This window comes from Aulostomus chinensis, chromosome 7 (assembly GCF_037954235.1).
Source record: "Aulostomus chinensis isolate RoL2024-O1b breed Wild chromosome 7, RoL_Achi_v1.0, whole genome shotgun sequence".
Classification (NCBI taxonomy): domain Eukaryota; kingdom Metazoa; phylum Chordata; class Actinopteri; order Syngnathiformes; family Aulostomidae; genus Aulostomus; species Aulostomus chinensis.
This window is the reverse complement of record NC_141326.1, coordinates 6,845,296-6,859,613: the sequence shown is the minus strand read 5'-3', so window position 1 is coordinate 6,859,613 and position 14,318 is coordinate 6,845,296. Positions and strand designations below refer to the sequence as shown.

Below are 14,318 nucleotides of genomic sequence, written 5' to 3'. Positions count from 1 at the left end.
CAGAATGTAAAAAAAAAAAAAAAAAAAAATCCAGGAAATCACATTGTATGATTTTTCAAAGAATTTATTTGTATAATGGTGCAGAAAATATGTATTCAGCACCTTCAAACAAGCAAGAATTCTGGCCCTCACAGACCTGTTACTTCTTCATTTAGAAGCTCTTCTTTCCTCGACTCTTACCTGTATTAATGGCACCTGTTTGAATTTATCTGCATAAAAGACACCTGTCCACACCCTTATACAGTCAAGGTGTGTTCACACCAAAAGCGACACAAATTTTTTTCGCGTGAAGTTTACATGTAAAGTCTATGTAGGGAGGTGATTAGACGCGAATTTGCGTGTATACTCGCTGGGCGATGCGAAAACGCGATGCAAATTTAGCAGTGAGAATTTTGGTACGCGAATTTCACGTATTTGTGTCTTCACCTTGCGCAACAAATTCGCGTGACATTGTGTCGAGAGAGTCTATCAGCATTGAGATTCCCCTGGCATCAGTGAAGTCACGTAAAGGGTCCTGGCTGTGGTTGGTGTCCGACCGTGATATCCTGGCATCAGTCCTTGCTAACAGGTCATCGAACTTTGCCCTCATTAGCCTGAAGTACCACTGGAAATAGCAGTGGTCCAGGTACAGTTTCCAGAGAAAGCGGTGAAATTCACCCAGCTGTGTGCTCCTCCGGATTGTGTCATAAATCCAGATATGGCGGTGTTTGTTTTTCCGCCGTATCTGGGACTTCCACAACAGATAAAAGCCAGCAACGATCAAATTTGCGCGAATAAAGCGCACCTTACACACTTTCAGACTGCAACCTCTCCACCATGGCCAAGACCAAAGAGCTGTCACCTGCACAAGACTGGGATGAGCCAATCTACAATAGGCAAGAAGCTTGGTGAGAAGATATCAACTGTTGGATTATTTATTAGAAAATAGAATAAATAGAAAATCACTGACAATCTCCCTCAACCTGGGGCTCCATGCAAGATCTAACAATTGGGTACAAATGATCTTGAGAACAGTGAAGAAACAGCCAGAACTACACAGGGGGAACTGGTCAATGACATAAAGAGAGCTGGGACCACAATAACAAAGGTTACTATTAGTAACACACTACATCGTCGTCGTCATCCTCCGCTTTATCCGGTGGGTCCGGGTCACGGGGGCAACAGCCTCAGCAAGAAAGCCCAGACTGTCCTCTCCCCAGCCACTTCCACCAGCTCTTCCGGGGGAATCCCGAGACGTTCCCAGGCCAGCTGAGAGATATAATCACTCCAGCATATCCAAGGTCAGCCCCAGGGCCACCTCCAGTTGGACATGCCTGAAAGACCTCCTGAGGGAGGCATCCTCACCAGATGCCCGAACCACCTCAACTGACTCCTCTCAACATGGACGAGCAGCAGCTCTAATCTGAGCACCTCCCAAATGACCGAGCTTCTCACCCTTACCCCCAAGGGAGAGCCCAGTCACCCTACAAAGGAAACTCATTTCGGCCGCTTGTATTTGCAATCTCGTTCTTTCGGTCATTACCCAAAGCTCATGACAATAGGTGAAGGTTGGAACGGAGATTGACCTGTAAATCACGAGTCTTGCTTTTTGGCTCCCTCTTCACCACAACGGACTGGTTTAGCACCCGCATCACTGCGGATGCCGCCCCAATCCGCCAGTCAATCTCCTGCTCCATCCTACCCTCACTTGTGAACGAGACCCCGAGATACTTAAACTCCTCCACCTGAGGAGGGACCTCCCCCCGACTTGGAGTGGGCAAACCATCCTTTTCCGACTGAGGACCATGGCCTCAAACATGGAGGTGCTGATTCTCATCCCAGCCACTTCACATTCAGGTGCGAACTGTCACAGCAAGAGCTGGAGGTCATGGCCTGATGGAGCTAACAGGAGAACATCATCCACAAAAAGCAGAGACAACATCCTCCCACCTCCAAACTCGACCCCCTCCACCACCCGGCTGCACCTAGAAATTCTGTCCATAAATGTTATGAACAGAACCGGTGACAAAGGGCAGCCTTGGCGGAGTCCAACTCTCACCGGGAACAAGTCTGACTTACTGCCGGCAATGCAGACCAGACTCTCACACCTCTGGTAGAAATGTCAGCAGCCTCCTGTCCCCACTGTAAACAGTGTGGGTAAGTTGTCGCCTTCCCCCCTGAGGCGACGGACAGTTTGCCAGAAACTTTTCGGAGCTGACCGATAGTCGTTCTCCATGGCCTCACCGAGCTCCTCCCACACCCGAGGTTTTGCCTTGGCGACTGCCCTGGCTGCATACCAGAGAATCTATGGAGGGAGTTGAAAGTCTGTGTTGCCCAGCGACAGCCCCAAAACATCACAGCTCTTCAGAAGATCTGCATGGAAGAATGGGCCAAAATACCAGCTACAATGTGTGCAAATTTGGTTTAGACCTACAGGAAACATTTGACCTCCATCACTGCCAACCAGGGTTACATTACAAAGTATTGAGGTGAGTCTTTAATATCAATCAAATACTTGTTTTCTGCACCATAATATAAATAAATTCTATGAGGAAGACAGCAAAAACAATATGTAACAAGTATGGCAAGGGGTCCAACACATCAATAAGTACAGATCTAGCAACTTAGTAATGGTGACAGAGTACTGGCTGGGGAGATCAATTACTTCTCTATCCACTTTGAGGTTGAGACATCGGTAATGGCCATGCTATACCTACCAGCCCCCAGTAGCCACATCATCACACTGCAGGCACAGGAGATAAGGTATATTCTGCATACAGTGAGCACAACCAGACAGCGTGACTGGGAGGGTTCTGAGTGATTTTGAAGACCAGTTGGCTACATATTCGAACAGCATATTCAACAACCATATCCCACCCCATCTGAAGTCCTCCACAATTATATCTCTACCAAAAAAGACCTGTGAGGTATTCTTCACAATACATCTTCAGAAGAAGTATTTTTAGAAACTGGTTCTGAGTCACATCACAAGACAGCCACACACATTTGATCCCCACCAGTTTGTATACAGAGATAACTAATATACAGAGGATGCCATTGCCATAACATTCAGCACGACACTTGCACACATGGAACAAATGTGAATAGCGAGGCAACATGTGCCACTTACATAAACACATTAAAATGTAACAATATCATGCTAGGCTACTCTTCACTGAGACCTCTCCCACAGAGTAAGAGTAGGACCCCATCTTTCTTCAGCACTCAGCATCAGCACCAGCTCCACAAAGGGATGTATGTTGATCACACAACTAATCTACACACTCTATCCCTATATCCCCATTACTGCACCCCTACTCATCTGAGCAATGCCATCATGAACTTTGTGGATGATACGCTGGTGCCAGGGCTCATCTTAGAAGGAGATAAAGCTGTCTACAGGCAGGAGGTCCAAAGACTGTTGGAATTGTGCTTCACTGACAACCTTATCCTCAATACTGCTGAGAGAAAAGAGCAACTTCAGGAGGAACAAATCAGACCTGCAGCTCTGTCATCAATTGGGACTGGGAGTGCAAAGGATCTGCGTCCTCAGGTTCCTGGCACTCACACTGAAGTAGACCCGTCCTGGACAACAAACATCACTGCGATGCTTAAAATGGCACAAAAGAGGCTGAATTTAGTCAAGATACTCAGGGAGAACAACTTGACAGAGAAACAGATAGTGTCCTTTTACCATTGTTACACTGAATTGGGTGGCACGATGGTGCAGTGGTTAGCACTGTCACCTCACAGCAGGAAGGTTTCGGGCTCTGGCTCAGGTACGGGATCTTTTTGTGTGGAGTTAGTATGTTCTAGAGATTTAGGAGAACCTATTCCAAACATGAACCGGTGGTTGGTCACTGACAGTCGGCTTCTGCTTAGGACTGCTTCCTAAACATGTGGCACACTGACACTGCATGAAAAGTAGGATTTTCATCAGTATGTGGCACAATAAATTGTCTTGGAAGTTCAGGTTTCCGGCAATTCACAGAAATGTGCAGGCAGCACAGAAAATTGCCGGGAATTGTTGGGAACTGACGTGGGCCTTGCTTGGCCCATGACCCCCCCCCCCCCTCAAAAAAAAATCTGGAGGAGGCTTTAACATGTAAATGAAAATGCTGTGAGTGACACAAATGCAAATCAGGGCAGCAAGATAGGTCACATCTCAAGACCATTTATGCTATTATGCTATTCAGCAGAGTCTTGAGTATTCTCACGTCTGCTTGTGTAATAGCTTATGAGATGTGTTATAACAATTATAGTCTTTTATAGGACTTAGTGTATTTTTATAGGACTTTATGAATGAAACAACAGCAAAGCGATGACTTTTTTTAAATTATTGTTCAAAATAATCAGGCTAAGGATAGCCCAATTATAGGTTCTTAAATTTTAGCATGAAATGAAAGTAAACCAGAATAATTTTTTCTCCCAAACTCCATTTTTAAAATAGAGCTGTCTGTGCTGAAAGTACAATGTACAGTTCCCTGTCGCAATGGTCACAGAAGCGCCAAGATCTTTTCTTTGGTCTCATGATTTCCATTGTTCAACTGATGAAATAAACACCATTTTGGGTTAAAATATATCATAATGCTAATCTTGCTATACTCTGTCAAAGCACCAGCGTTGTCTACATGCGTAACTGTGTTCAGGCTACATGAAGGTCACATCTGTGTGTAATATTCCGATGAGGTAATACTGATAGCACCCACAAGTATGACTGGATATAAGGGAAGGACATCGGATGTTCTGGGGGGAGCTGACTTGACTTCATCTTACAGTGTACCTTGTAGATCTGTTATGGATGTCCATTAAATTGTCCATTAAATTGTCCAGTGTAAGCCATCTCTGAGTCTCCAGCATGTTTCTTGTGTCTGGCGAACTCATCATCTACAAATTGGCGTTATGAACGGGATCTCAACAGAACAGCAACTGAAATTAATTTCTTCTTATTATTTTATTATATATTGTAGCCCGTTTGGTTGTTTGACAAGATCTATAGAAACTGTGTTGCTTAAGCCCCCAGAGAGTAAAACCATGTGAAGTTTGGTATTTAGAAGTTATCTTACCAGTGTCTAGTGTGAATTATTCAAGTCAATTAGTTGATTGGGAAACAGATACAAACATTTTGACCCCTGTGACAGAGGGGGGAGAGTGAAGCACTAAATCATTGTCTGGATCAAGCTCACTGATTCAGGGCTCCAAGGCTGGTGAGAGGCTAAGCACTCACCAAGGACAAGTACCATCCCAACTGACACTTTCCATGGGGAGAACTGTCCCATGGACTAGGGAGTAGGGTCTGATAAGACCCCAGGATAGAGGTGTGTCCTTGACCAGAGGGAGAAAGAGAGAAGAATTTTTGTGTTATATGAAAGAGAAGCCTGACAAGCTTTTTTCGATGCCAACTAAATTTCACAAGAAAGTTTCTTGTAAGTAAACTTTAATGCAAGCTACTAATAGTAGTAGCTCTCACTCTCCACTCTGTAGCTGTAATTAAGGCTTAGAAGACCTGAGATGCATCTGCATGAGCAGGACCCTCATCAATGCCCATGGCTGATGTTGTATGGTGGGTACAGTGTAGAGGAGGATGTGCTGAAAGCTGAAAGTTTTAACTGTAAGAGAGCAGAGCGCTGAGCTCTGGGAGTTATTCTGAAAAACTATACCTAGTAGGTACGGTGGTGCAGTGGTTAGCACTGTCTCCTCACAGCAAGAAGGTTCCAGGTTTGAGCCCCAGCTTGGGGACGGGATCTTTATGTGTGGCGTTTGCATGTTCTCTCTGTGCCTGTGTGGGCTCTCACCGGGGACTCCGGCTTCCAAAGACATGCAAATGGGGACTAGGCTATTTGGATACTCTAAATTGAATGTAGGCATGGTTGAGAGCGTCACTGGTTGTCTGTCTATATGTGTTGGTCCTGCGATGGACTGGCGACCTGTCCAGGGTGAACCCCTCCTCTCGCCCAAAAACTGGGGGGATAGGCTCCAGCCCCCCTGTGACCCTTAATAGGATAAGCGGAAGAAAATGGATGGATGGATGGACTATACCTAGTAAAAGCAGTTTTGAGAGGTGCCAGTTGAGTTGGTTCTTACTCATGTGCTGTCAAACTTGTGTGAGCATGCAGACCTGGTTGCCTCCTCCTTGCTGTCAGAAAAGACAGGAGCTGACCAAAGACCAAGACATTATCAGACTCTCACTCTCAGTCATCATCAAAGATTATGCCAGTTTTGTACACAATACTATACCTCTATCTGTGACAGGAACACACAGACAAATGCAGTATGTGTGAAAATAGGAGGAGGCAGCAGGCCAATGTGTGACTGTCAGGTTGGGTGGATCAGAAAAGACTGATCAGAACTCCCGCCATTCTGATGGCGAGAAATGAGCAGCCATGGTGATGAGGCGCACACACACACACACACACACACACACACACACTACTTCTCTGTTACCTCAAATGAATCATCAGTCACATCACTGCTCAGGTACATGATGCTTTAGATTGTTCAGTGCACATTGACCAACCATGAGGGAAATTAAGGACTGCCTCAGGAATGATGTCCTCTGCGTCAGCAGAAGTATCCTCTCCTTTGCATGCCTTGCTAAAAACTGAGCTAGCTAGCTATGATAGTAGTCTACACTTGCAGCTCTCAGAGGTGCATGAGTTTAGTCAAATTTAACATATTGTTCCCTGCATGTATTGTACAACTGAGAGTTGTAATGTCGTATGGACAGCTCCTGAGCAGCCAGGAAACCAGGGACACCTGGTGACTGTTCAAAGAAAGCACCGTCCCAAGCAGAAGCCAACTGACAGTGACCGACCAACAGTTCACTTTACAAATAGGTTTTCCTCAGGAAGTGATATCCCCATTGAGAAATTAACTCTGGTCATTGGCAGTTCTATTTTGAGTAATGGGAAATTATGGACATCAGCGACCATGGTCAGGAGCATTCCTGGGGCCAGAGCGCAAGCTGTCAAATCAAACTTAAAACTGCTGGTTAAAAGTAACTGTAAATATGACAAAACTTATCTGTCTGTAGTCGCGACATTCAACTACATCAGTTGGAAGTCACTAAAATTAATATTGATATTAAACTCTGACAAAACTGAGGTTACTGTGCTGGGCCAAAAACACCTGGGAAACACCTTATCTAATGACATTGGTACCCTGGATAGCATCATCCTGGCACCCAGCACTACAGAAAAGAACTAAGAGTTATCTTTGATCAGGATCTGTCCTTTAACTTCCATATAAAGCAAATCTCCAGGACTGCTTTCTTTCATCGACCTAACATAAAGCTGGGTGATAGGGCCCAAAAATAAAATCTGATTTTTTCTGTGTGTACAGAATCCTATTTTAATTATTTTTTCTCCACCCTACTCAAAAGCAAACAATAAATGACAAATAAATGGCTCAACACAAGTTTTAACATTATTCTTTTTTTAACTTTAAAGGTTAAAGTGCAATCTGACAAGCCAAAACATGCTTGTAGATGAGATGGCAGACCACACCATTGTAACAATTTTTAGAAAGCTTTCTCTAGGTCAGTGCCTCTCAATAATTTTCTGTTACGCCCCCCTAGAAAGAGAAAAACATTTCACCCCCCCACTCTTCACCGTGACTACAAATAGTATTGTTTTTCAATAAAATTGTTATAAGCACACCTCTGCATTGTATCCTTAACATTAAAGAAAACAAGGAAAAAGAAAGCAATATAGATCAACTTAGAACAAAGAATAACTTTATTATCATTGTTTTATAGTCTTTAACAGAAAAGATTTAAAGTGCATCAATTTGCCTGAAACAAAAAAAAAAATTAAATCCTAGTTTTCAAGAATTTTAACTATAAATATTTTTTTGACCAACTTGCAACAAAGAATTACTTTATTAACATTGTTTTTTGAAAGACTGATGGGTTTGAGTAAACACACCGGTCTTTCCTTATTTCCCACCATAGTCACGGGGAAGCCAAGCGCCTCATATGCTTGGTCATATTTCCTCAAATCAGCTTCCAGGCGACTTTCATTTGTCTGATTATCTGTCTTTCTCTGCTATTCTTTTCATCCATCCATCCATCCATCCATCTTCTTCCACTTATTCTGTTAAGGTTCGCAGGGGTGCTGGAGCGTATCCCAGCGGCTTTTGGTTGAGAGGCGGTGTGCACCCTGGACAGGTCGCCAGTATATCAGAACTGTTAAATATTTTTCATGGTGTCTCTTCAGGGTTTGTTCATTGCACTTCATATCCCCCACTCTATGCTGTGTGTAAAGATGCTCGGTTGAAAAAAATCCCTACACCATAGAGCTAATACTCCCTGTGCACACTCTGACAATGAGAGCACCACTGCCACCTACTGTAGCGGATGTGCAATTACACTTTATTCTAGTAAGGCAAAAAAGAAGCATGTTCTCCGCGGTCACATGCGCCCCCCCAGGGGGGTGTTCCCCACTATTTGAGAAAGACTACTCTATTTTATTTTCAACCTGGCAACGACAAACTTTTAAGTTTCACTTGACTTTAGATTTATTCCAGGAGAGTGATGAGTGGCTCATGAGTCCTTTCTGTCTTCCTAGGCATCTCCTCTTGGAGTTATGCCACAGCCTAGAACCCCAATTAAAGGGAAAAACCCGGCATTCAAATGCCATACCTGTACCAATGCAGGTGCTACCCACCCATGGGGTTTTGGCCACCTAGTCCTTTCAGCGGGAGATTGTGTGATAGGTCTAGAATAACCCAGCTGTCACTCAGCTAAACTACTCTGGCAATTTGGAGGGCAATCAGTTCCTTGTCTGCTGAGTATATCTAATTCCCATATCATGATGCTTGCGTCTCTCAATGTTGTAAACTCCAGGGGCGTGGCTTCTAAACTGTGCATTTATGAAGAGTGTAATATGATAATTGCAATGGACTTAAGCCGAATTTATCAACAGCCACTCGTTCTTATGCTGGAATTTTTGTGATACCCATGTTTCGTAAATCTCACGTGAGTCCTGTCGTGTGCTAATTTCTAAGCTGATTTTCTCTTTGCACTGGTTTGTGCGCTCGTTTGATAAATGATAAATTAATGCGATGAGTGGGTTGCATGGATTGTTACCAACATCTGGTGAAAATTTCATGCCAATAGCACCTTTTGAAATATATTTATGATTATAAATAATAATAATAATAATAATAATAATAATAATAAATTTTATTTATGAGCACCTTTCTAAACACTCAAGGTCACCTTACAAAAACAACAATAAAAACATTCAGTTAATCAACAAGCAGTCATAAAAGCAGGCAATATAATAACATATTAATATTAATTATACTACTACTAAAACTCATTCAAGCCTCTGCAGATGATCCAGAATGCAGCAGCACATCTGATCTTCAACTAGCCCAAAAGGGCACATGTCACCCCGCTGCTGGTTTCTCTTCACTGGCTTCCAGTGGCAGCCAGGATCAAATTCAAGGCACTTCTCTTGGCTTACAAAACAATCACAAGAACGGCTCCAGCCTACCTGGAATCCCTGATCCAGGTCTACTCTCCTTCTCGCCCACTACGCTCTGCATGCGAAAGACGCCTGGTGCTTCCAGCCCAGCGCTGCTCCAAATCTCTAGCCAGACTCTTCTCTTCTGTTGTTCCCAAATGGTGGAACGAACTACCGAACTCTGTGCATTCTGCTGAGTCCCTTTCTACTTTTAAGAGACAATTGAAGACTAAATTGTTCAGAGAGCACCTAGGCACTTAACCTGACTCTTCTCCTCTTTGTCCTGTGGGGTAGAATCAGTCAGAGGGTCCAAGACCCAGCACTTAGAGTTTATGTAGCACTAACTTTGTTGTGTGATGTTGTATGTTTGTCAAGAAAAAAAAAAAAAGGGAGGGGGGGCGACACTTCTTCTGCCACTAGATGGCACTACCTGTGACCAAATCACAACTGAAGCACTTTTGCGCTTCCTATAGGCTTTTCCTTAATTAAGTCTAAATTCTTGCTTGTGTTGTACGTTGCTTTGGACAAAAGCGTCTGCTAAATGAAATTGTAGAATTGTAGACTTGTAAAGAGAGAAAAGAGAAAGGGTGGGGTCATTACAGTCAAAGCAAATGAAAATTAAAGGGAGAAGGCCTGTCTGAAAAGATTAGTTTTTTTGCTGAGATTTGAAAGTGGTTATGGCGATGGAGTGCTGAATGTAGTGGGGCAGAGAGTTCCCGAGGTGTGTGTGTGTGTGTGTGTGTGTGTGGGGGGGGGGGGGTTTGATTGACTGAAAGCTCTAAACTCCATAGTAACCAGATGACCAGGTGGGAGGATGAGCTGAATGAAAGAAGAGGACCTGAGAGAACAGTTGGGAGTCTTGAAGTGGAGGAGCTCGGTGAGATACTGAGGGACAAGATTGTTGATAGCTTTGAATATAAGGAGGAGGATCTTGTAAATGATGTGGTATTTGAAGGGGAGCCAATGAATTTGCTACAGGACAGGTGTTATGTGACTGATGGAGGGGGTTCTGGTAATGATGCGGGCAGCAGAGTTTTGGATGAGTTGTATTTTATGGATGGATTTGTCACGTAAAACATAGAGGAGAAGGTTGCAATAGTTTAGTTGGGAGTTGACAGGGTGTGAACCAGAATTTCAGCACTGTTATGGGAGAGAGATTGGCGCAGTTGTGAGATTTTACATAAATGGACATATGCTGACCAAGTGCTGATATTGATGTGGGACTGGAATGATTAAGTACTATCTAGGATGACACCCAGACTCTTAACCTTGGGGGAGGGGGGTCACAGATGAAGTGTCGATGGAGATGCAAAAGTCATTTGTTTTAGAAAGGACGGATTTGATGCCAATACGGAGGAGTTCTGTTTGTCACTATTAAGCTTGAAAAAGTTCAGGGAGAACCAGGATCTGATTTCCTGAAGAGTCGGATAAGGAGGTGGGAGGGGGGGATGTGGTTGGGTTTGGTGGATAGGTAGAGCTGGGTGTCATCTGCATAGCAATGGAGCTGAAAGTTATGTTTACCCAAGAGGGAGAAGGTTGATAATGAAAAGAAGGAGTCCAAGGACAGAACCTTGGGGAACACCAGAGGAGAGGGGGAGGAGTGGGATCTGAATGTTCTGAGTAAGACAAACAATTCACTGAGAAAAATGGTGATGTGCACAATACTTATTTTACCTGCTGTACATATATATTCACACACACGCAGCCATACTGGGGGAGATCTGGTATGATTAGGACAGACAGCATTCATCCAATGTTGGATAGAGCACCTCTGATTTATAGAAACAGGGCTCAGTTAATAGAACAAGCCATGACAACCTAGAGCTGAGACCAGGAGGCAGAGCTGCCATCTTACACACTTCTCTGTACTTAAATTATGTCAGTTACCCTCCTAAAATTCAATAGATACTGTGATTTGCCCCCAACCATATAAATTCATTCAAATACAAACAGAAGTGGAGTTAATCAGCAAAACCACATTAAAATTAACACTGCAATTGCATTAATTCAAAATAATATGAGAATTAAATGTGGAATGTTAAACATCAGATCTCTGTCATCAAAAGCTATACTAGTAAATGAATTAATATTGACTAACACATTGACTTGTTCTGGCTCACTGACACCTGGCTGTGTAACCCTGAGTATGTTAGTCTAAATGAATCCAATTCTCCCAGTCAAATTAACACTGGCAAGGGTGGGGTTGTGCTGCTTTTTTTTTTAGACTCAAGCCTATTTGTTAATCCCAAACCAGAAATAATTTTTAATTCTTTTGAGAGCCTTATTCTCTTAGTTACTTAATTAGTCTGTCTCACGCAGCCTGGAAAACTCTACAGTCACTTCTATTTGCTATTGTGTATTTCCCTCCTGGTCCATTCTCTGAATTCATATCTGAATTTTAGTTCTTGTAACATTATTGTAGGTGATTTTAATAATCATGTGGATGTTAATTATGCCTGCCTGGGAACTGCATTTATGTCACTTTTAGACTCAAATGGCTTCTATCAGTCTGAACATAAACGTACTTATTGACTACAAAGTCAACACCCTTAACCTTGTCCTGATATATGGAATCGAAATTTCTGCCAAACCTTTCTTTCCAACAATCACTTAATTACCTTTAAATTTGTACTACTCAACTACACACCACGAGGGAAAATTGTATTTTCCAGACTTTGTAAGATTATGCTGTAGCTAGATTTTAGAAAGCAACCTCACTAGCGTTAAATTCTGTCATGTCCCATAGTCATACCAACAAACAAAATAAACAATGATAGAAATAATACATTCAATATACCGTAAGCCTGATTCAGTTTTAGTTCTAGAAGAGTATTCCAGGCTGGCAGACAGGCCGCAGCACTTCACCTGATTTAATTTGAGTTCTAGTTGAGTACATAAGGCTGACAGACAGGACTCACAGCACTAAAATACACACACACACACACACACACACACACACACACACACACACACACACACTTTTACACATTCCATGTAGCCTTTGTGAGGTAGATCCTCAGGAATGTGATAAAAGAACAGCACAACAAGCTCAATCAAGATCGCAGCAGTCCCCATTCAAACATGGACACTGAATGTAAGTTGCATACACACATGCACACACTGCTTAGGCCCACGTTATCGTCAACCAGCTATAGTTTTATAGCTATATCTATAATAGTGCTTAAGTGTGTGTGTGTGTGTGTGTGTGTGTGTGTGTGTGTATTATTAATCGATTATGGAAACGCTCATTGGTTCGAGGCCTCATTCTTGTACTGAGGGGCCACAACTATTCTTGGCAGACCAGGCTTTACAACATATCCAGACAGCTGATGGTGATGCGTGCGTGCATGTGTGCGCGTACCGTTGTGCACATACTTACGGGGACAGACATGTTGCGAGCCAGCGGTCACACTCCGCGTTTGATCGAGCACTGCTCTCTCTCTCCAGAAATTCTCTTCCAACAGAACACGGGCATCCAGGTATGGAAGAGAGTGGAGGATTGGTTCCGCCGTGTGCAACAGGAGCGGTGATTTGCGCAGCAGCTGTGCGTCCTACAATATGTCGACCTCTTCCGACTGTCTCACCTTCCTTCCTCCTCCTCCTCCTCTCTACCTTCGCCGCTCCGCTCTCTCGTCACGACTCCTTCACGAACCACCTACGGAAATACTAGCTGTCTGTATTAAAAGCGTACAGACGGCAAATACTGGGGACGTCCGGTTGCGCTGACAGCTGAGCACAGTTCTCAATCGGAGAAAAGCGTAGCGCCGCCTCACATGTGCCTTCCTGCCTACCATCCCTCCTTTCTTGAGCCGGTCCAGCCTTAAAGGGCCCGTCTCACCGTCTATTTAGGACTGACATACTCAACATTTTATTCTAACATCATGCATCATACTTTCATAAATCAGCCGATGCTATACTCTTCTAAAGCCAGTCGCAGTGACAAGTATAGCTGTTTACTGTATGTAATGTGGTTGCTCCAAGCCTGTATCTTTCAGTCAACTGAAAAAAAAAACTGGAAAAAAGTACAAATGCCTAAAGATGTGGCCAATATTACATCCATCCATCCATCCATTTTGTATATCGTTCATCCGTTAGGAGGGGTTGGCTGGAGCCTATCCCAGCATGACATTGGGCAAGAGGTGGGATACACCCTGGACAAGCAGCCAGACTGTTGCAGGGCTATCAGGAGCAATTAGGGGCACAGTATCTTCAAGTACACTTCGGCATGGTCACTGGGGATCAAACCAGTGACCCTTCACTTGCTAGCCGGCCTTCCTACCTCTGAGCCCCCATGGCCTATAATACAGCTACAAAAAAACCTCAACTACTACCTCTGTGCATTGATGCCCAACCATTTTTCTAATCTCCTGCAGTAACACTGGCCTAGCTGCATGGAACTGTGGGAACACATGATTTACTTTTTCACTGAAGGTCCTTATTAATCTCCAAGGCCAAGAGGAAGGCTCAGTGATCAAATTGTTTTCCAATAAAAGTCAGTTAGCTCTCCATTGATTAGAGTCACTGCAGAACAGCGGTCTTAACATGATTATGTAGAGTAGATGACGAGATGAGTTTATGGTAGTTAAAGGCAGTGAAAAGAAAGCTATTACATATGCTTTAACAAATTTACATGTACAATTTATTTTACTTATTATGGCTTAACTCTCTTGATAATCAACACAGATATTTTTTAAATTAACATTTGATGTACCCATGTAGTAGTCCTAAGTGCTGGTCTACCTGCTTTTGTCATGAAGACATCTCATTTGAGAGAAGGCATCATCTTAAAAAGGTACAAATGAGAAATTCCATTTTGGAAGCGTGTGCTATTCACACTTATAAAACTGACAGTGTGCTTTCAGTATAAAA

At 43.3% G+C, this 14,318-nt stretch overlaps 1 protein-coding gene across 2 annotated transcripts in view; it reads right to left on the bottom strand.

The window, feature by feature from the left end:
• bcar1 (BCAR1 scaffold protein, Cas family member) overlaps positions 1-13,223 on the bottom strand; it is a 159,211-nt gene extending 145,988 nt beyond the window's left edge. For both annotated transcript variants that reach the window (XM_086208299.1, XM_086208298.1), the window contains exon 1: positions 12,829-13,223. Coding sequence is in view for 1 of the 2 variants with exons in the window: in XM_086208298.1 (XP_086064424.1) it covers positions 12,829-12,840 (12 nt within the window). In the remaining variant the exon portion in view is untranslated. The remainder of the gene's footprint in view (positions 1-12,828) is intronic.
• Positions 13,224-14,318: the final 1,095 nt, after the last annotated feature.